This window comes from Emydura macquarii, unplaced genomic scaffold (genome assembly GCF_026122565.2).
Source record: "Emydura macquarii macquarii isolate MOO-44397 ecotype Brisbane River unplaced genomic scaffold, CSIRO-AGI_Emac_v2 contig_3220, whole genome shotgun sequence".
In the NCBI taxonomy this organism is placed as follows: Eukaryota; Metazoa; Chordata; order Testudines; family Chelidae; genus Emydura; species Emydura macquarii.
The window spans coordinates 368,391-386,115 of NW_027133357.1; the positions used below are offsets into that span (position 1 = coordinate 368,391).

Here is a 17,725-nt window from a genome sequence, read left to right on the forward strand (position 1 = left end):
ACATGGGGGGCATGCGTGCCATGTCTCACACCCACTCACTGTAACCATGTACACACACAGTGGGGATGCGAGCGTGCACATGCCCCCTGTCTCAGACCTGCCCACTAGGGCACACACATACATACATACATGCTCGTGTCACATGTCCACACATTTGTGGCACGCCCTCCCACACACTGGGGGCAAACACACAGCTATGTACACACCTGGGGGCGTATGCACACACACTGGGGACACGCATCCACAGTGAGACCACACACGCACACTGGGCGCATGCACATACATTCTGGGTGCACGCACTGGGCACACACCCATACATACTGGGGACACATACACTGGGCACTTATGCACACCCACACCCGGGGGACGGTCGGGCATAGGGGGCGCACGCATGCGCGCGCGCACACACACACTGGGGACACACTGACAGCTCTCTTCTTTTTGGGGGTTTGACTCCGGATTGGCCTTGGGCACCGCTCGCGCCGGACCCCGCTCCCGGAGGGACCCGCAGCCCTGCGGCAGCGGCTGGGTTAAGCTGGCCGCCGGCCCCGCCCGGCCCGGGAGGAGGGGGCAGCGGGGCTGGAACTGCCTCCTTAGCTCGGGCCCCGCTGCGGATCGCTCCGCCTGGCCGCCGCGTCCCTCGGTGCCACCGGCCTCCTGTTGTTTTCTGCGGGCGCGGGAGGAGGATGGGGTGTGGGACCCCCAGAACCGCCTGGCCCCTGCTGGGCATGGTGCTCTTCAGCCTGACCGCTACTCTGGGTAAGAGCCTGGGGCCGGGTGAGGGGGTGAACTCAGAGCTGCGTGTGGGGCTGGCTGCAGGGGGTGAATTCCCACTCGGGGATGTGGGGCCGGGAGCATGGGGCTGTGAGAGGGGAAGGAAGAGTATGGGTCTGGATGAGCGGTGTGAACTCAGAGCTGGGTGTGGGGCAGGGTGCAAGGGGGAAAGTGTGGGCTGTGGGGCTGGGTGTAAAGCAATGTGGAGGTGAAAGTGTGGGGTTGGGTGCAGGAGGAAAACCACAGGGGGGGGGAAATGAGCATGGGGTTGGGTGTGGGGCAGCAGGAGGGAAGAGTGTGGAGCTGGATATAGGGGGAGAGAGCTGGGGGGCTATGTGCAGAGCAGCAGGAGGGAGCTCGGGGTTGTTGCGGGAGTGCTGAGTTACTGGAGGGCTAGGGGGGAGCGTGTGTGGGTGTGCTGAGGTAACCAAGGGAAGTCGGGGGGAGCGTGGGGCTGGGTGCCGGGGGGCGGGGGAGAGCATGTCCTGAGGTAACTCAGGGGCATGAGGTTGTGTGGGGCTGGGTGTGGGGGGAGTGTGTGGGTGTGTTGAGGTAACCGAGGGAAGTCGGTGGGGCGGAGAGAGTGTGCTGAGGTAACTGAGGGGCGTGGGAGAGTATGGGGCTGGGTGTGGGGGGGAGCGTGTGCTGCATAACTGAGGGGTGTAGGGGAGTGTGGGACTGGGTGATGGGGGAGTGTGTGTGGGGTGCAAAGGTAACTGAGGGGAGTGGGGGAAAGCGGGGAGCTGGGTGCGGGGGGAGTGTGTGTGGATGATGAGGTAATCGAGGGGAGTGGGAGGAGTGTGGGGCTGGATATGTATGTGGGGGGAGCATGTGCTGAGGTAACTGAGGGGCGTGGGGGAGTGTGGGGCTGGATGTGGGGGAAGTATGAGGGGGTGCTGAGGTAACTGAGAGGTAGTTGGTGGGAATGTTGGGGTTGGGTGTGGAGTCCTAGAAGGATGCCAGAAGAGGTGTTTCTTGGGGAGAGCTGTCCATAGCATCCACACGAGGTTGGGTGTTTATCTGGCTCCTGTGGATCATGGTGTCTACAGGGTCACTGCAGTCACCCCAGTCTGGGTGCTGTGGGCCCAGCCCAACCATGCTGCCCCACTGAGGCACAGCGCAGCTAAGAGATTGTCCCACTGATCACAGGAGGGGAGTGGGGAACAGTGACAATACCCCAGTATAGGGGAAGTCTTGTACCCCAATTTCAATATAAAATAAAGCTTCAGTTTAGCACTGGATTCTGGCACGACTTCCATAAACAGTCAATATGAACCCTACAGTAAGAAAACAGCTACATGGTTGAGCCAAGAGCATTTTGTATTCCATGTCCAGAAACTTGGAACAATCTGATTCCTACAGTATTCTTGGTAGCTATATGTGCTATTGCAAACCATGAACTGCCCTGAGTGAGCCTGGCATTCTTGCTCCTTATTCCCTCCATCAGAGAGAGTAAACAGGATTTATCTTAGCATTGTACAGGCTCTAGTTCCTCCTTTGGTAGTCAATCTCTCTGCCTCTAGCAGTGTCCTGCTGCTTATTCTTGGTGTACCCTCGTATTGTCCAGCTTTAATTCATTTCATATTTGTGATCACCTTAAAGTTCTGTTGCAAGACCCTAACTGATGTTTAATTTAGCTACTCTGCTTCCCCTTTTCCTACTTTTGTCTTAAGTTATTCAGCATTCTTCCAATCTCTTTCTCATCCATCAATTTCATTGGTAGAAATTAGGAGAGACTTGTTTAATCTCCATACCTGGTTTTAATACACAGGAATGGGAAAATCAGGTAAGTGAGGATGTAGTAATGGATAAAGGAACACCAGAAGATAGTCCTTTTGCTGTCCATACCCCTATGCCAAATCTGGCTAGGAAATTGGGTGAGATCAGAGAGAAAACAATTGAGATGTTTGTGTGCTAATATGAGGAGCCACGGCAACAAAATGGAGGAACTAGAACTATTAGTGCAGGACATTATAAGGGTAATGGAAACATGGTGGATTAGCACTCAAAACTGGAACAAAAGTGTTGAAGAGTACGTGCTGTTCAGAAGAGGGGGAAATAAAGGTAAAGATGGTGGTAGGGCCTGGATTATTCCTGGGTGTAATATAGCTGACACATTTCTTCACCAAACAGTCACTGAATCAATCAGAGGGGATGCTATTTTAGACTTGGTTTTGATAAGTAGTGAGGACATTGTAGAAGAGCTGGTTGTGGAAAATAACTTTGGATCAAGGGATCGTGAGTTGATTCAGTTTAAATTAAATGGAAGGATAATCAAAATCAGGTCATAACTAAAGTTTTCAATTTCAAAAGGGCAGAATTTGAGAAAATAAAGGAATTAGTGAAATCAACTGGACTGAAGAGCTCAGGTATTTTAAATGTGGAGGAGACTTGGAATTTCTTTAAGTAAAAGGTAGAAAAACTATCTGGAATTTGCATCCTAAGAAAGGGCATAACACTTGCGGAGAACGGCTCCGGACCTAACTGAATGAATAAACACACTTCAAAAATGATATCAGGAGTAAGCAGAGGATGAATGGATGAAAGGATTGATCAGCAAAGAAAGCTGTGTTTTGGGTGTCAGAAAGTGTAGGTATAAAGAGAGTTGCTGGAAGTCAAGCTGAGTTAGGAAAATAAAATAAATAATAAAAGGTTCTCTAGTCATATAAATAAAATAGAACAGGAACAGAAGAAGTGGGGCCCTGGTGCAGTGAGAATAGGTAGAGAGGGCATGTCTACATAAACAGCACTGCAGCTGTACCGATGTAGCTGCACCACTGCAGTATGTCTGGTGAAGATGCTCTATGCCAACAGAAGAGCTGTCCTGTTGGCAAAATAAAACCACCTCTTCGAATGGCAGAAACTATGTCAGTGGGAGAAGCTTGTTTATTCCACCCGAGTGATATAAATTATGCCGACATAGGCTGTAGTGTAGACATAACCTAAGGATAATCTAGGTACAACCCCAAAACTAAATGAATGGTTTTCCTCAGTTGTCAGTAATGATGGTGATGGAGAACACAGGGTCAAAGGCGGGATGGATGATGGGAATGAGTGTATAGAAATGGAAACTACCAAATCCATGGTGGAAGGAAAATGTAGTGCATTCAAGTTGGGGAGGAGGTGTCTCCAGACCAAAATACAGAAAGACCTAAAACATGAAAGTATAAATTCAGTGACAAAGATTTGTAATAAATTATCAAATCAGGGGAGGTACCATATGTTTGGAGAATAGCAAATGTTGTACCTATATTTAAGAAAGGGGTGAAAAAAGTAATCCAAAAAACTACAGACCCACTAGTCTGACCTAAATAGTATGCAAGGCTTTAAAACAAATTCTGAAGGAAAAAATAATTAGACATGGAGGTAAATGGAATAAAATACAGCATGGGTTTACCAAAGGTAGATCATGCTAGACTAACTTGCTATCTTTCTTTGATAAGGTAACTGATTTTTTAGCTAAGAAAAATGCAGTGGATGTGATCTGTCAGGACTTCAGTAAAACATTTGACATAGTATCACATGGGAAATTATTAGTTAAGATGGAGAATATTTGGCTTAGTACAGGCATTGTAAGATGGGTAAGGAACTGGCTAAAGGAAAGAACTATCAGGTTGGAGGGAAACTACTAGTCGAGGTCCTCAGGGAGTTAGGACAGAGCTTATTTAATAGTTTAATGACAGTGGCATACAAAGTAGGACATGTGCTAATGAATTTGCTGGTGACACAAAGTTGGGAGGCATCACTAATACAGAGAAGAATTGGAATATTGTACAGGAAGAATTGGATGATTCTTAGAGAACTGGAGCAATAGAAATGGGATGAAATTCAATAGTACAAAGTGTGAGGTCATGTACTTATAGACTAATAACAAGAATTTCTGCTATAAGCTGGTGCCTCATTATTTGGACATGGCAGAGGAGGAGAGAGACCTGGGTGTATTAGTTGATCGCAGGATAACTATGAGCCACAAATGTGATGCAGGTGTGAAAAAGGCAAATGTGCTCCTAGGATGTATCAGGTGAAGCATTTCCAGCAGAGACAGAGAAATATTAATGCAATTATAGAAAGCCCTGGTAAGACCTCATTTGGAATACTATGTACAATTCTGATCACCCACGTTCAAGAAAGATTAATTTGAAGTGGAACGGGTGCAGAGAAGAGCTTCGAAGACGGTCAAGAGAATGGACAGTCTATTTTTTGTGAGGAGATTGGAAGAGCTTGGCTTGTTTACTCTAGCGAAATAAATGCTGAGAGGAGATCTGGTTGCTCTCTATAAATATATTAGGAAGGCAAACACCAGGGTGGGTGAAGAGCTATTGAAGCTAAAGGACAATATTGGCACAAGAAGAAATGGGGATAAACTGGCCATGAGTAAAAACAGACTGGATATGAGAAGGTTTCTAACCATCAGAGGAGGTTAGGGGGCAAAAAACCTAACTAGTTTTAAAATGGAGCCTGATAAATTCATAAAGGGGATTATATGCTGGGGTTGCCTGTGATAGAAGGGACTGGACTAGATGACCCAGGAGATCTCTTTCCATCCTATGTCCCTATAATCTGAGCAGACACCGGGGGAGGGGGACTGGCTTGTTAAAGGGGAAGAATTTTGGATATGTAGTCATCATAAACATTAGTGCTGAACAAAAATTAAGGGAGAATGGTTGCTAATTTCAGAAACCACTTTTCTCTAGTATATGACTGTGGTATTGAAACAACCACAAGTTCGAAAGAGCTATTCTATTCCACACATCTATGTGAGTTTGTTTTGGTTTTTGCTTAAAATAGTCTCATCCGTTTCCTTTGGGGCTAGTATTTTCATACCAGGTATGAATAATGCTGAGAAATTGCAACAAACTTAATTTGGCCCCTTTTGAATTGTGTGAGTAAAAACAATCTTTTTGTGCATTTAAAATTTTGTTCAGTTGTGGTTTTGCACTTGGATAGCTAAAAACAGTTTTTTTGAGGTCCAAACGCCACATGTTCTTAAACATGAGTGAGAGACAGGCACCTCACTAAATGTGAGGATCTTTGCTTTGAAGAGAAAAGAGTTCTGAATGTTTGAAAATCTTGGGTCCCAAGCCCAACTTCCTTGGAGTGTGTGCATGCACATGCAGATTTTAAGATCTAGACCATCACCAGTGTAGGCAGGTGTCAGAGTTTTAAACATGTGCACACAGGTGTGTGCATTGGCACAAAGCTTTCTCAAAAGTGGGACTTGATCATCATGATGTACACTATTTTATTTTCCATAATAATAATTAATAATCAACAGCTTGCAGCCAAGTAATTCAAAGCATTTCACAAATATTACTATTTACAACTTCTAGGAGGTAGCTAAGTATCATTATCTCCTTTTTACAGATTAAGAAACAGGAGTACAGAGAGGACACAAGATTTGCTCAACTTAAGTGGCAGAGAATATAATTGTGATCTCCTGACTCCCACAGCTGAGTTCTAGTCATTGAACCAGGCTGCCTTTTTCCCAAGGTCTGAGGTCCAAATGTTTGCACTGTGATATTGGATTTTTCCTGTGGTTCCAGCTAATGATTCCAGGGGACTCTGTAGTCTAGATTTGTGGGGGGAGTTGGCTCTGCAGATCTTTCTGGACAGCAGACAACAAGATTCTTTCTTCTAACGAATGAAGAATCTTGCTCAGTTGTCTTCCTTCAGCAAATATATCACCCCACTTAACTATTGTACTTGTCACTGTGTTCAGTGTTGTAAGATGTTAAAGCTAGTGCTATAACAAACTCAGTTATTTTGCAAATGTGACAATGCAGTGTGTGTGGGAGGAATAAATTATGGGAAACACAGGACATTGCAATGGAAAAAGCTGCTTGGAAGAGCACACAGCATTTATCCCTTAGCTTCAGGTTGAAGGAACAGGACTGTGTTGGCTGAATGTGCATGATCTCCCTGCGTTTAAAAGTTAGGAATTGCTGGTTGTGGTTTGTGCTCGGCTAGGAGGCCTCCTTAGAGACAGAGTCTGTGGAACTGATGCAGGTCTTGGAACGCATACCAGTAAGCAGAGACTGAGACTGGGGAAAGTGAGTGGGAAGGGCCAAAGTAGTGCCCCAATAAGCAAAACTGCCCGCTGTTGTGAAGCTCCAGATGTGTCATGCCAGGCGCATTATATAGATATCTAACTAGCATTTTTGAACACTAGTTTGCCTATCTTCCAGTTCAGTTTTACAATAATAGTGTGGATATAGTGCTGGTAACTGCCCTGGGGATGAAGCCCTTGGTTTATCAACAGGGCAGCAACAGGGTGAGCTCCCAACCTCCCCACCCAGCCAGGCAGAGACCTGGAAGCCACCTTCAGAGTAGAGCTCCCTAGCCTGACCCAGCAGCAGTAGCGTCATTTATGGGAGGAGAAAACCCCTATAAGGGTCCCTCACACCCAGCCAGGCCAAGACTCAGCTGCGGAGTTTGGGTGTTGTGCCCCTGCAAGATTTACTTGATCATGGCCTGTGTCTTTCAGCTGGTGCTTGGTGCTTTGCCTACCTGAGGGGAAAGTCTTCTCCACATTTAGGTGGCTGAGAGACGTGGCAGGTAGATGGGTGGGTACCTCTCTCTATCCCCCTCCTCTGTGAGGATGCTCGCTGCTGTGAGCAGAGCTGGATACCCTGGTGCTTGTGAACCCAGCTCTTCCCTGGTGAGAGACTGGGATTGAAAGTGGTGGGGGATGTGTGTGGTATGTTTGGTGGGGGTCAGTGCACCTAGAAGGTGTGCATATATGGGGTCCCTACTTCTATGCCTCTGCGAGAAGGAAGCTGGGGAATTGGTGGTCACAGACCCTGCCTTGCATTTCCTGGTGTGTAGGAGACCCAGCTGTAAGTGTGGGTAGCATGGCTATTCGGGGGGGACATGTAGGATGGGGTCTTTTTGTGCCTCTGAAGGGAGCTCTGCAGAGGGATGCATTTGTTTGAGAATGAACTTTATGGCTTGCACTAGAGGTTCCTGCTTGGGTGCCCAGCTGTGCACCTTCGATAACCACCTCAGGGTGGAGAAGTGGAGGCCTGGGGGGACAGAGAGGGCTGGCTGAAAGTGAAGCAGGGCCCTCAATCCCTGTGGTAGAAGGCAGCAGGAGACAAGGTCATAAGAAATGTATGAGAAGGTCTAAGCCAGAGTCTACGACCTGGTCTACACTTACCCTGGATTTTGGCAGCAGTCGATGGGAGATATGCAAGTTACATAGAATAGCTTGTGTATCTCCCGTCAACTTCCTAACGTCTACTTACCGCAGCGTCTCCATTGCACTGTGCCGATGGGAAATGCCCTCCCATTGACGCAGTGCTACGCTTCTTGCCGGGGTGGATTATTGGCGTCGACTTCCATGTTCAATTGAGCGAGTCTTCACTGCCGCTCAATTGAACCTGCAAAATCGATCCTGCACTAGTGTAGACATAGCCTAGGTGTCTGGTCTCGATTCCTGCAATCTCTCTGCAAGATGAGGGGTTGGTGGACAGGGATCCCAAGTGGAGTAATTATTCCAGAATAAAATTGCTTTAATTCCAGAATGGAGCCATGTGGAGTCATAGCAGCATAGCTATAGTGTATAATTATTCTGTTATAGCTATACTGATCAATTCCCCCATGTAGACAAATCTTTATAGAGATGCTTCTCCCTGTGTCTCACTTCTGTAGCTCTGGTCAGCAGAGGCCCCTGGACTGAAGGCCCTTCAGTGTAAGGGAGAGTGGGCAACTAGCAGGAGTTTTCTGTAAGGACCTTTGTGACTTGCTTTTCTCTTCCACCCTGAAGCCCATCACAGCCCAAGTGTGTCAGCCTTCAGGGTGCTCTGCAAAGCCCACATTGTCTCCAGGCTCGTGAGGAAATGCGGACAGGGTGGGATTCTGAGCGTCGGCTCACTGCAGTCACATTTTCTTGTCACTGTGTGTCTGAGCTGATCTAGCGTTTACTTTAGTGTATTTTAAAAAACATTATCAAGGACACCAGAATGTGAGCAATAACTCTGTTATTACACAGTATACATCTAAACTCACCGCCCTGCCAATAGGCTTCCTGTGAGAGAGGCAGGGAAGTTGAGTCTCCATGCGCCATGAGTTCTTGGCCTCGACTGAGTCAGCCAACCAGGGCTTGTCATCACAAGGAAAAGGCATGTTTTGAAAATGTGATCACTGACAAGTTTTGAAATCCTAGCATAGGCTTGGCCCGTTGTAGTTTTCAAACTAGCTAATGTCTTAAAACAACAGTTAGACCTGTCTGTAGTAGGATTGAAAATGTGTAATCTATCACGTTCTCCAACAAACACATTTGTCTAGTGTGGACAAGCCCTTAATGCAAAGTAAGGAGGGGAGGTTGTGATGTAGAAGCTGGAACTGGGATCCCCTTCCCCCCATCTCATCTCATATGGGGCCACAATTACGTGGGAGTAATCTTTACTGAGTTGGGCTGAATTCGTGCTAGCAACCTCTGTGCCACAGCTCTGTAGTTCAATCCACTCCCTGTGGCATCCATTCACCATCAGCGCTAATGTGACATCTTCAGGAATGATGCTTGTCTGGGGGAAAGGGTGATTGATACCTGTCTCGCCTTATGGTAGGTGTACAGGGCCATGATTAATAAAAAGGATTGTGACGTGCACAGGAATTTTACCACCAGTCAGTGGAAGAGCTAGGACTAGGATTCATGGTCTGTGCACTTTTCTGTAAGTTACAAGGCACCTTTGAGCACTCTCACCTAAACAGTGATGTTTTAAAAGTAGACTTAGCAGAATTTAATTTTTATTTTTTAAATAATTTTGATGGATAATAGCTGGTTTTAAGCATCTTTTAAACCTGTATAGATTTAAATTTTCACAGCTGTGGGAAATTATAGGAGGTCAGACAATCATCTAACGGCAGCAGATATTTAATGGTAATAGATGTTGATATTCAAAAAAGTTAATGTTTTATAACTGTTAAAACACAAATTGTATATTTTGACATATGATGTTGACAAAGTAAATATCCTTAAATCAACAAATTATACCTGTTCTTACTATTCATTCAGTAGTCCATTTGTAACAATCCTAATTCAAAGTCTAAATCACTGGATTTTGACTCTGATAAGTTCTCAGGTGGCATTTTCCTACTTCGCCTGTCGGTAAATTGATTTTATTATTGTGGAAATATTTTTTCATTGATTTGTGTGTGTACAGTGAAATCAACATTTACCGATAAACATAAGTCTTCCAGGCCCATTTACAAGCTATGTGGGCAGGTGTGACAGCCCTGCCAAATGCACAAGGAGCATGCTATGTGGCTTGGCAGATCTGGAGGGGAAACCCACCTACCCTCAGAGGCTGGGAGCCTTATCAGGATACTGCCTGTTGGTGCTGCATGGGACACCCGACTTCCACATCTGCCTCTAGCCTCACATTGTCTAATAAAATAAACTGTAACTTCCCTCAGCCCTTTGGCTCCTGGAAGGAGCAGGAGCTTTACCTGCATCTCAGAGCTTCCTGACTGATGGGGAGAGAGCTTAGGCAGAGATTTACAGCTGGGAGAATCCATCACAGGCCAGTGGAATTTTTTGTTTGCAACAGTCTGTGGCATACAGGCTGTAACAGTAACTGCTGTATTCACAGGAGTAACCTGACCCAGAATCAGGAAATAAATATGAGTCTCTTATCAACGCTCAGCCTTTTATTACACAGCCCTTAAACAGGGGCAAAACTAGGGCCTGGGCTCGTTTGCTTCTTTAAAAATCTGAAGAAATACTTTTTTGTGAAGAATCCTTCCAGGCTATCTCCTTTTCATTGTTGTTTTTACATTTGAAATTCTAGTCTGCTACCTGGGCAGATTCGTGTGTGACAAGAGAACTGATAAAATTATGACATCACCGCACTGAGAAAGTGAAACCCCTGGGCCAGTGAGGTGGTCAGCCTGTTTAAAACTCTTATTTAGTGTCAGTGTCCAAGAAACACATGACTAAAAATAGCCGTTAAGACCCCTTCTGGGAAAGCTCACAGCCCATGATTCTGAGACCTCCCATAAATCCTTCAGCATAACCAGAGAAGGCCAGACTTAATATTTGTAACCTAATAATAATAATAATAAAATCAAAGCAGAAAAAAAATGAAAATGTAAATGCCTTCCAGGTAATCTTTCTGTAGCAGAATGAGGCAAAACAACAAAACAAAACGGGCACAATCTTATCTTTCCATTGTAGGTCATCAGTAGAGACAGGAAAATCAGACTCTCCTTTAGCCTTCTGTGTAGCCCTGACACTTTTTGGATGTTGCTTTTTTAGATGCTGTGGTTTAATAACTTGCTGCACTGGATTGTGTGTACAAACAATGACAATCATTCAGTGCTGGCTCATTTGCAGCCTTCAGGCTTTGCAATTATTTGTTGTTTGCTTGCTAGAGTACAGTTATTCTTGTAATTACAGCTGGCCAGATACTTCCCTTCCAACCCCTTGTATGTAATGATTTCTAGTCTCCCAATCAATTGTTTCTGGGGCTGTATTGTTTCAGGCTAGCTCTCCTGTCTGCGATGTTCTGTGTGAGCCACATGTGAGGACAGTTGTTCAGAAAGTTCTCAAAAAACTCCCAAACAAATTCCACATTTCAGATTGTGTTCAAATGTAGGTGCTTTTCCCTGCTGAATACTTATGACAAACAGCGTCTTAGTATTTAAAGCTTGGAGTGAGCTCCTTAGCTGAGAACTTCCCAGCCTTTATGGTAACCCTTACCTGCATGTGAATAAGGTTTTCTGCAGGGGTTGCTATCATACGGAAATGAAGTAGGCATCTGTGTATCCAGGAGCACATTCCTTGTTAGGATTCTACTGTATTTATCACACTGTTCTGCAGCCTTCTATTGCAATACCCCAGAAAGTGAGCAAGCCGTCTAGTGACTATTATCAGTGCACATTGTATGAGGTAGTGTGTGACACTGCTTGATGTTATATCTTCCTCTTGTGCTTCTCTGGATTCGAAGGTCTAGATGCCTCAAAAACATCTGTGGGTTTGTCTCTGTTACAACATCAGGGTGGTTCAACCAGTCTCAACCTGAGGCAGTGCATCCACACTCACATTGTACACATGTTCAGTGGGTGTTCTGCTATGCCTCATGCCCATGTTGGTTTGCAGTTATTTGTCTCAGTTGAATGGCTTATGCAGCTCCTGGTCTCCGTGGCAGCTGAGCTGGCTCTCATAGAAGTTAAGGCCAGAAGGGACTGTTATGATAATGTAGTCTGTCTTCCTGCCAGCTTTTAGGAGACTCTTTTCTAAGCTCCATCACTGCTCCAGTCACAGGCTGTTGCTCTCAACAAGGCTCATGAGCTGTGGCAGGGAATAGAGGTTTCAGGGAGGGAAGTCATCCATGGGGTTTCCTGCAGCACAGCACTATGCTGGGACATAGCCTTATGCTATAGCCTTCCCAAAGGCCAACACTTGTCTAGCATAGCAGGAAACTTCCTGGATCCATTTTCCATGGAGTACTATTTACAACCTCCCAGATGACTGCCGAAAGCACTGGTCAGCTGTGCCAGCTGCAGGCCGTAAATAGAGCAGGCTCAGCAGCAGCAGAGATGTTCCTGAAATTGGAGCTGGGGCTGGCTCTGTGGGTGTCACTGGACACGCTGCAGGCTCAACACGATGCAGGATAAAGGACACCGCAGCCCCAAGTGTTCAGTTGTCAGCAGGCAGGCCCCCAAATCATCAGATTTAGAACATCCTAAACGCTGGGGTTCTTTGCCTTTTGGTTCCTAAGCATTTAGGGGTCCCATCCTCAGGGTTTTCCTCACAACTAGGGGGCTAGAAATGTGCTTGGGAAATTGTAAGTCTTTAGAGTTGGGATAAAATCGCCAGAATTGGCAGCATGGACTGAGCTTTTTAATGGGAGCTGCACTGAGGATCTTGCGGCCTCTGGCCAGAAAAGGGCTCAGTACAGTAACTCATTCAGGGGCTTGAAGTGCAGTCACAGGCCCCCACACCCTGCTCCACACCCCGTTTATGTGGCACCCAGAGCCTAACCCCCCAGCCCCCACAGATTCATAGAAATGTAGGATTGTAAGGGACCTTGAGATGTCATTCAGTCCAGCTCCCTGCGCTGAGGCAGGACCAAGTAAACCTAGATCATCCCTAACAGGTGTTTGTCTAACCTGTTCTTAAAAACCTACAATGACGGGGATTCCACAGCCTCCCTTGGAAGCTGCTTCTAGAGTGTAGCTAGCCTTATAATTAGAAAAATGTTCTTATTATCTAAACTCAATCTCCATGGCTGCAGGTTAAGTCTATTACTTCTTGTCCTACCTCCAGTGGATGTGGAGAATAATTGAGCACCATCCTCTTTATAACAGCCCTTAACATATTTGAGGACTGTTATCCGGTCCCTGCTTTGTCTTCTTTTCCCAAGGACTGGGTTCAATATCTAGCAGTTTTTCTTAACATTACAAAACAGAACTGGCTCAAGTCCTCACCCAGTAATCTGGGAAAACTAAACATCACCACTGGGCACCTCTAAGAGGCAATACTTCCCCACTCGTAAGCACTGAATCTGTATGTAACAAAAGAAAACTTTTATTAAAACGGAGAGGGATTTAGCATGAATTTGAGGAAACACCATAATAATGAGTCAAAAGTATGCAAACCATAAGTAAACACCTGTCCCACAGTGTCCCCACCCACTTTTGCTGTGTAAAAGTCTGAAGATGAATGTCCCTTTAACACACCACTTTCCTTTTCCCTCTGCTGCACCACACTCACAGTTGGTTGTCTGAGGTCAGTGAAGTCCCATTGTTCAGTGGTGCATGCCACTCACTGCCGCCTCTGCCTCTCGCTGCAAGACTATATTCTGGGATTTCACCACTTAGCCCAACTAGTTCTTAGTGGTTTCACTGGGTAGTGGGGAACCTCATTGCTGCTGGAACCTCTCCGCTGTCTCTCACTGTAAGGGTAACGCCACCCCATGTCCAAGGTTCAGGCCCTTACAGATGCTCATCAGTGATTTCAACTCTAGTAATCATTGAACAGAAACAAAGATTCTTAAATGAGTGTGATCGGCGTTATCATTCATCACTTTGGCAAAGGAGGTCTGCTGATCACCTAGGGAAAGTAGGTGTTTCTATGCAGATATGGGCTAGTCTTGAAGTCTTGTCCTCCAGTTCATCAGTAGATGTTGAGGAAAGCTCATTTAGACTCTGCTTACATACACAAAACCAAGTCCTGGGCCAGGGACATCCTGGAATCCTCATTCCTGTAAAGACCAGGGCCTCCCCCCTCTAGGAGTGAGGGCAGAGCACCAGGTTGGCCAGCCGGCCTAACAATAGCCACAGCTCTCCTTATTTGGTACCTTGCACTGGGGGCAAAGATTAGGTTTGAGTTTTTTAAACCCTTTCACGTTTTTTTCAAGGTGACACCACTTCTTTATGCCAGTATGGTAATGTTGCTATGGTAACATAATAGCATCACACAGCCACATCCTAGGTTACCCCCCAGAGTGGGGATGTTTGGGAGACGGCTGGCACAGCTTGTGTATGGGGAAGTGTGTGCAGGGGAGCAGCCTGTTCTCTTACAGGACACAGGTCTCAGGAGGAACAATAAGTGGGAAGGCAGCTGTCTTGGGGGTGGGGAAGGGGAAACACAAGAGCCTGGGCTGGTAGATATTAGAGGTGGGTGACATTTTTTTGCTTGAATCAAAAATTCACTGAAAAATGCAATTTCGGGACAATCAAAACTATTTGCAAATGTGGGTCAAATTCAGTGAATGGTTTCAGCTGAATAAAGAAAGAGGAAAATGTTTAAACGGTTTGTTTTGACACTTTCTAGACGAGATGTTGATTCTGACTGATACTTTTGAATCGTCGTTGCATTTGGAAATGTTTGTTTTTTCATTTCAGTGAGAAAACCTGAAAAAATTCAGTTTGGTTTGAAACAAAGCACCCACTACCCCACCCTCCACTGTCCCCCTGCCCCGGTTCAGCCACCAAACTGCAAAATCAGTTATTCACTGAGCTGGAGTGGATCTCTCCATGGAGGAGTGGGTCGCCAGTACTCCCTGCCTAATGGATCGGCCCCATGAGGGGTCCAGTCCACCTGGCCAATAAGCTCCTCCCCACAACATGGCTCTCTTTTGAAGGAGGAACTGGGCAGGCCTCTGCTTTTCTTTCACGCCTGAGGCATTTTTACCTTATGCTTTTGTGTGTGTGTGTGGGTGTAGGTGTGTAAGTGTAGATGTGTGTAGGTGTGTAAGTGTAGGATGCCTGGAGTCCCTGCTTCAACCCATATTCTATGCACCAGATGCTTGTTGCCATATGAATCTCATTGGCCATGCTTACCAGGTGCTTCTCAAGAACACTTCCAGGATGGGTGCCCCAGTCTGAAAGCAAGGCAGTGAGAAAGGGACTCCCTATGGGACTGTTGCAGAGGCTGTAGCTTTCAGGGAGGGCAGTTCATCTGCCAGGCCGCTGAGCTGTGCCCCCAGGCAGTCCAATTATGCCGTTAGCTGTGAACATCCTGCTCCTGCCACCTTCGAAGGGCAGTGACTCTGCATGCACAGTCTATGCCCAGCTTGACGGACTTGTCCTGGGAAAGCATGGCTGAATGCTCCCACAGCGTGTAGCGTTCAGAAAAACCTGAGCTGATTCTTGAGCAGAGGCCATGGCAGCCTGCTGCAGCAAGAGCCAGGGCTGTTCTCTGTCTGTACACCTGCTCTTTGCAATCATCACTGAACTGGAAAACAGAAAGGGGCAGCAGAAACGCTAGACCTTGTGTAGCGCTCCCCAAACCCTGCCTGCATTCTAAGTCGTGGGCTGGAGGGTTGTTGTGTGCAGCGGCTCTGAAGGGTCCGGGTGGTGGCTGACAGTTGGCTTCTCTTTCTACAGCCTTGGCGAATGAAGACTGCTTGTGGTACCTGGACAAGGATGGCTCGTGGCACTCCAGCTTTGACTGCAACTTCTTCACCTTTTGCTGCGGCAATTGTTACCAGCGCTACTGCTGCGCTGACCCATTGAAGCTCATCACGGAGCGGCAGCAGAAGCACTGCCTTGCTTTCAGGTGAGAGGGGCACAGAGCCTGGCCAGAGCTCATGGCTGTGTACACTGGTCCCACTTGAAATGACTGTGTTCTGGCCCAGGGAGGGAGTTTCGATAGGGGTCATGGACAGGCTACTGGAGGCTGAGACTCCTGCCTCCAATCCCAGGAGTTGAAGACATGTGCCCACCTCCCTCTGGAATTTGGATATTGTGGCCTTTGACGTCTCTTCTCCATTACTGTGACCAGCTCTCTGTCTAGCTGCTTGGGTGATGGCCACCAGCACAGGATGTGGACACCTCCCACAGGTTAAGACTAGCAAACAGCAACAATGTCTCTTCCTCTCCCTTCCCTGCAAATAGGAGCAGGTGCCTGGCCGGGTATTGGTGCATCTGTGTATGAGGAGCTCAGAGAGAAAGAGGCGAGTGTTGCAGGTGGTTCTGGATGTGGTGATGCACGTGGTCATTCTGGGAGAGAGCTGCACTGTCTGGATTGGGCTCCCATGGAAGTTCTGTCTCCTGCGTTTTGGGCCAGTTGAAGCTTTTCCAGGCCCTGTGTTTTCATTCCCAGGTGCAGCAAGTTGTGATAATCAGGCCTGGGCATCACCTTATCTGCCTGGAGCTGTGGGCAGTGGGGTGCCCGGTGGGTGCATTTGCTGCTGTGACGCTTTGGGTGCCCGGTGGCTTTGAGGAGCCCAGAAGGACCCCAAGGCCGCTGACCGATGTTACAACCTGCGGGCAGATGCCTTTAGTAGAAGGGGTCAGAGGAAGTGAGTTGTTCAAAGTGAATCCCACCAGCATCAGCTCTGCATGGGCTGGCATCTGCTCGTCTAGCACGTGCTGAGCTCAGCCAGGCACAGGAAGATGTGGACGGGTGGAACTGCTGGGCCTTCAGGCCATCCTGTCTCCCCAGCTTTCTTTGTGGCTCCATACAGAGGCTGAGTAATGTAGGGGAGGACTGAGCCCCAGGGCACTGCATAGGTGAGGGTCCTGGGGATGGAAGAACTGTTGCCAATAATGACCCTTTGAATGGGTAAAGGCAGGAGTGGCCTTGTTACTGTTCATCCCAGGGCCTCGTGGGGGCAGGACCATGCTTGCTGACCAGGGGTAACCAGTACTGTGGAAGGTGGCTGTTCCTCCCTCCATGCTCTGGTAAATGCAGGGCTGTGTTTGTGCCTGCCTTGGAGCCTGACTGAGAGAAGCAGAGCACAGCAATGCTCTGGCCATGCCCCTTTTGTCCTGGGCACATCCCTGGGCCAGAGCTGTGAGGGGCGGTGCAGAGCCATTACACAGGCCTTGCTTTGCCTTCTGCAGGGCTTCCCCCAGTGCCAGGATAATTCCCCTGTGGCTGGCTTGTCATGCTGCCGTGGCTGGGATAAATGGGCTACAGTGCAATGCAGAGTCAGGGTCTCTGTGCTGAATGCCTTTGCCCTGAGTTCCTCCATGTGCAAGACAGAGATGAGTTCCCAGGGGTGAGTTTGTAACATGATGAAAAGTTCCAGAGGGATAGCTGTGTTAGTCTGTATACAGCAAAAACAACGAGAGTCCTGTAGCACTTTAAAGACTAACACATTTAATTTCTGCAGGCATAAGCTTTCGTGGGTTGTAACCCACTTCGTCAGACATCTGACAAAGTGGGTTACAGCCCACGAAAGTTTATACCTGAAGAAATTAAATGTGTTAGTCTTTAAAGTGCTACAGGACTCTCGTTGTTTTTTTGTAACATGAGCTGCTCTTGCAATAGGTCTCCAATGGCTGTCACTACTGAACACTTGGGTCAAGTGGCCAGGGCACGGCTGGAGCATCACATGCCTACCTCTGCTGCTTAGGCGCTAACCAGAGTAAGACAGCACAGAAGGGGGGAGAGAGAGCTGTAGGCGCAGGATAAGCTGAGGGGGATAAGAAGGTTGGTGTGGTCAGCAGTGTTGACCAACCGGAGGGGCTTGGAGGGTGAGACTGGAGAGAGGCC

The 17,725-nt window shown here is 47.3% G+C and overlaps 1 protein-coding gene across 1 annotated transcript in view; it reads left to right on the top strand.

Annotated features, from left to right (window-relative positions):
* The first annotated feature begins 294 nt into the window (after window positions 1-294).
* The window catches only part of SHISA4 (shisa family member 4), a 28,744-nt gene continuing 11,313 nt past the window's right edge, over window positions 295-17,725 (top strand). The window contains exons 1-2 of the mRNA XM_067531649.1: window positions 295-759; window positions 15,610-15,781. Of these exons, the coding sequence (XP_067387750.1) occupies window positions 687-759; window positions 15,610-15,781 (245 nt within the window). The 5' untranslated portion in view covers window positions 295-686. The remainder of the gene's footprint in view (window positions 760-15,609; window positions 15,782-17,725) is intronic.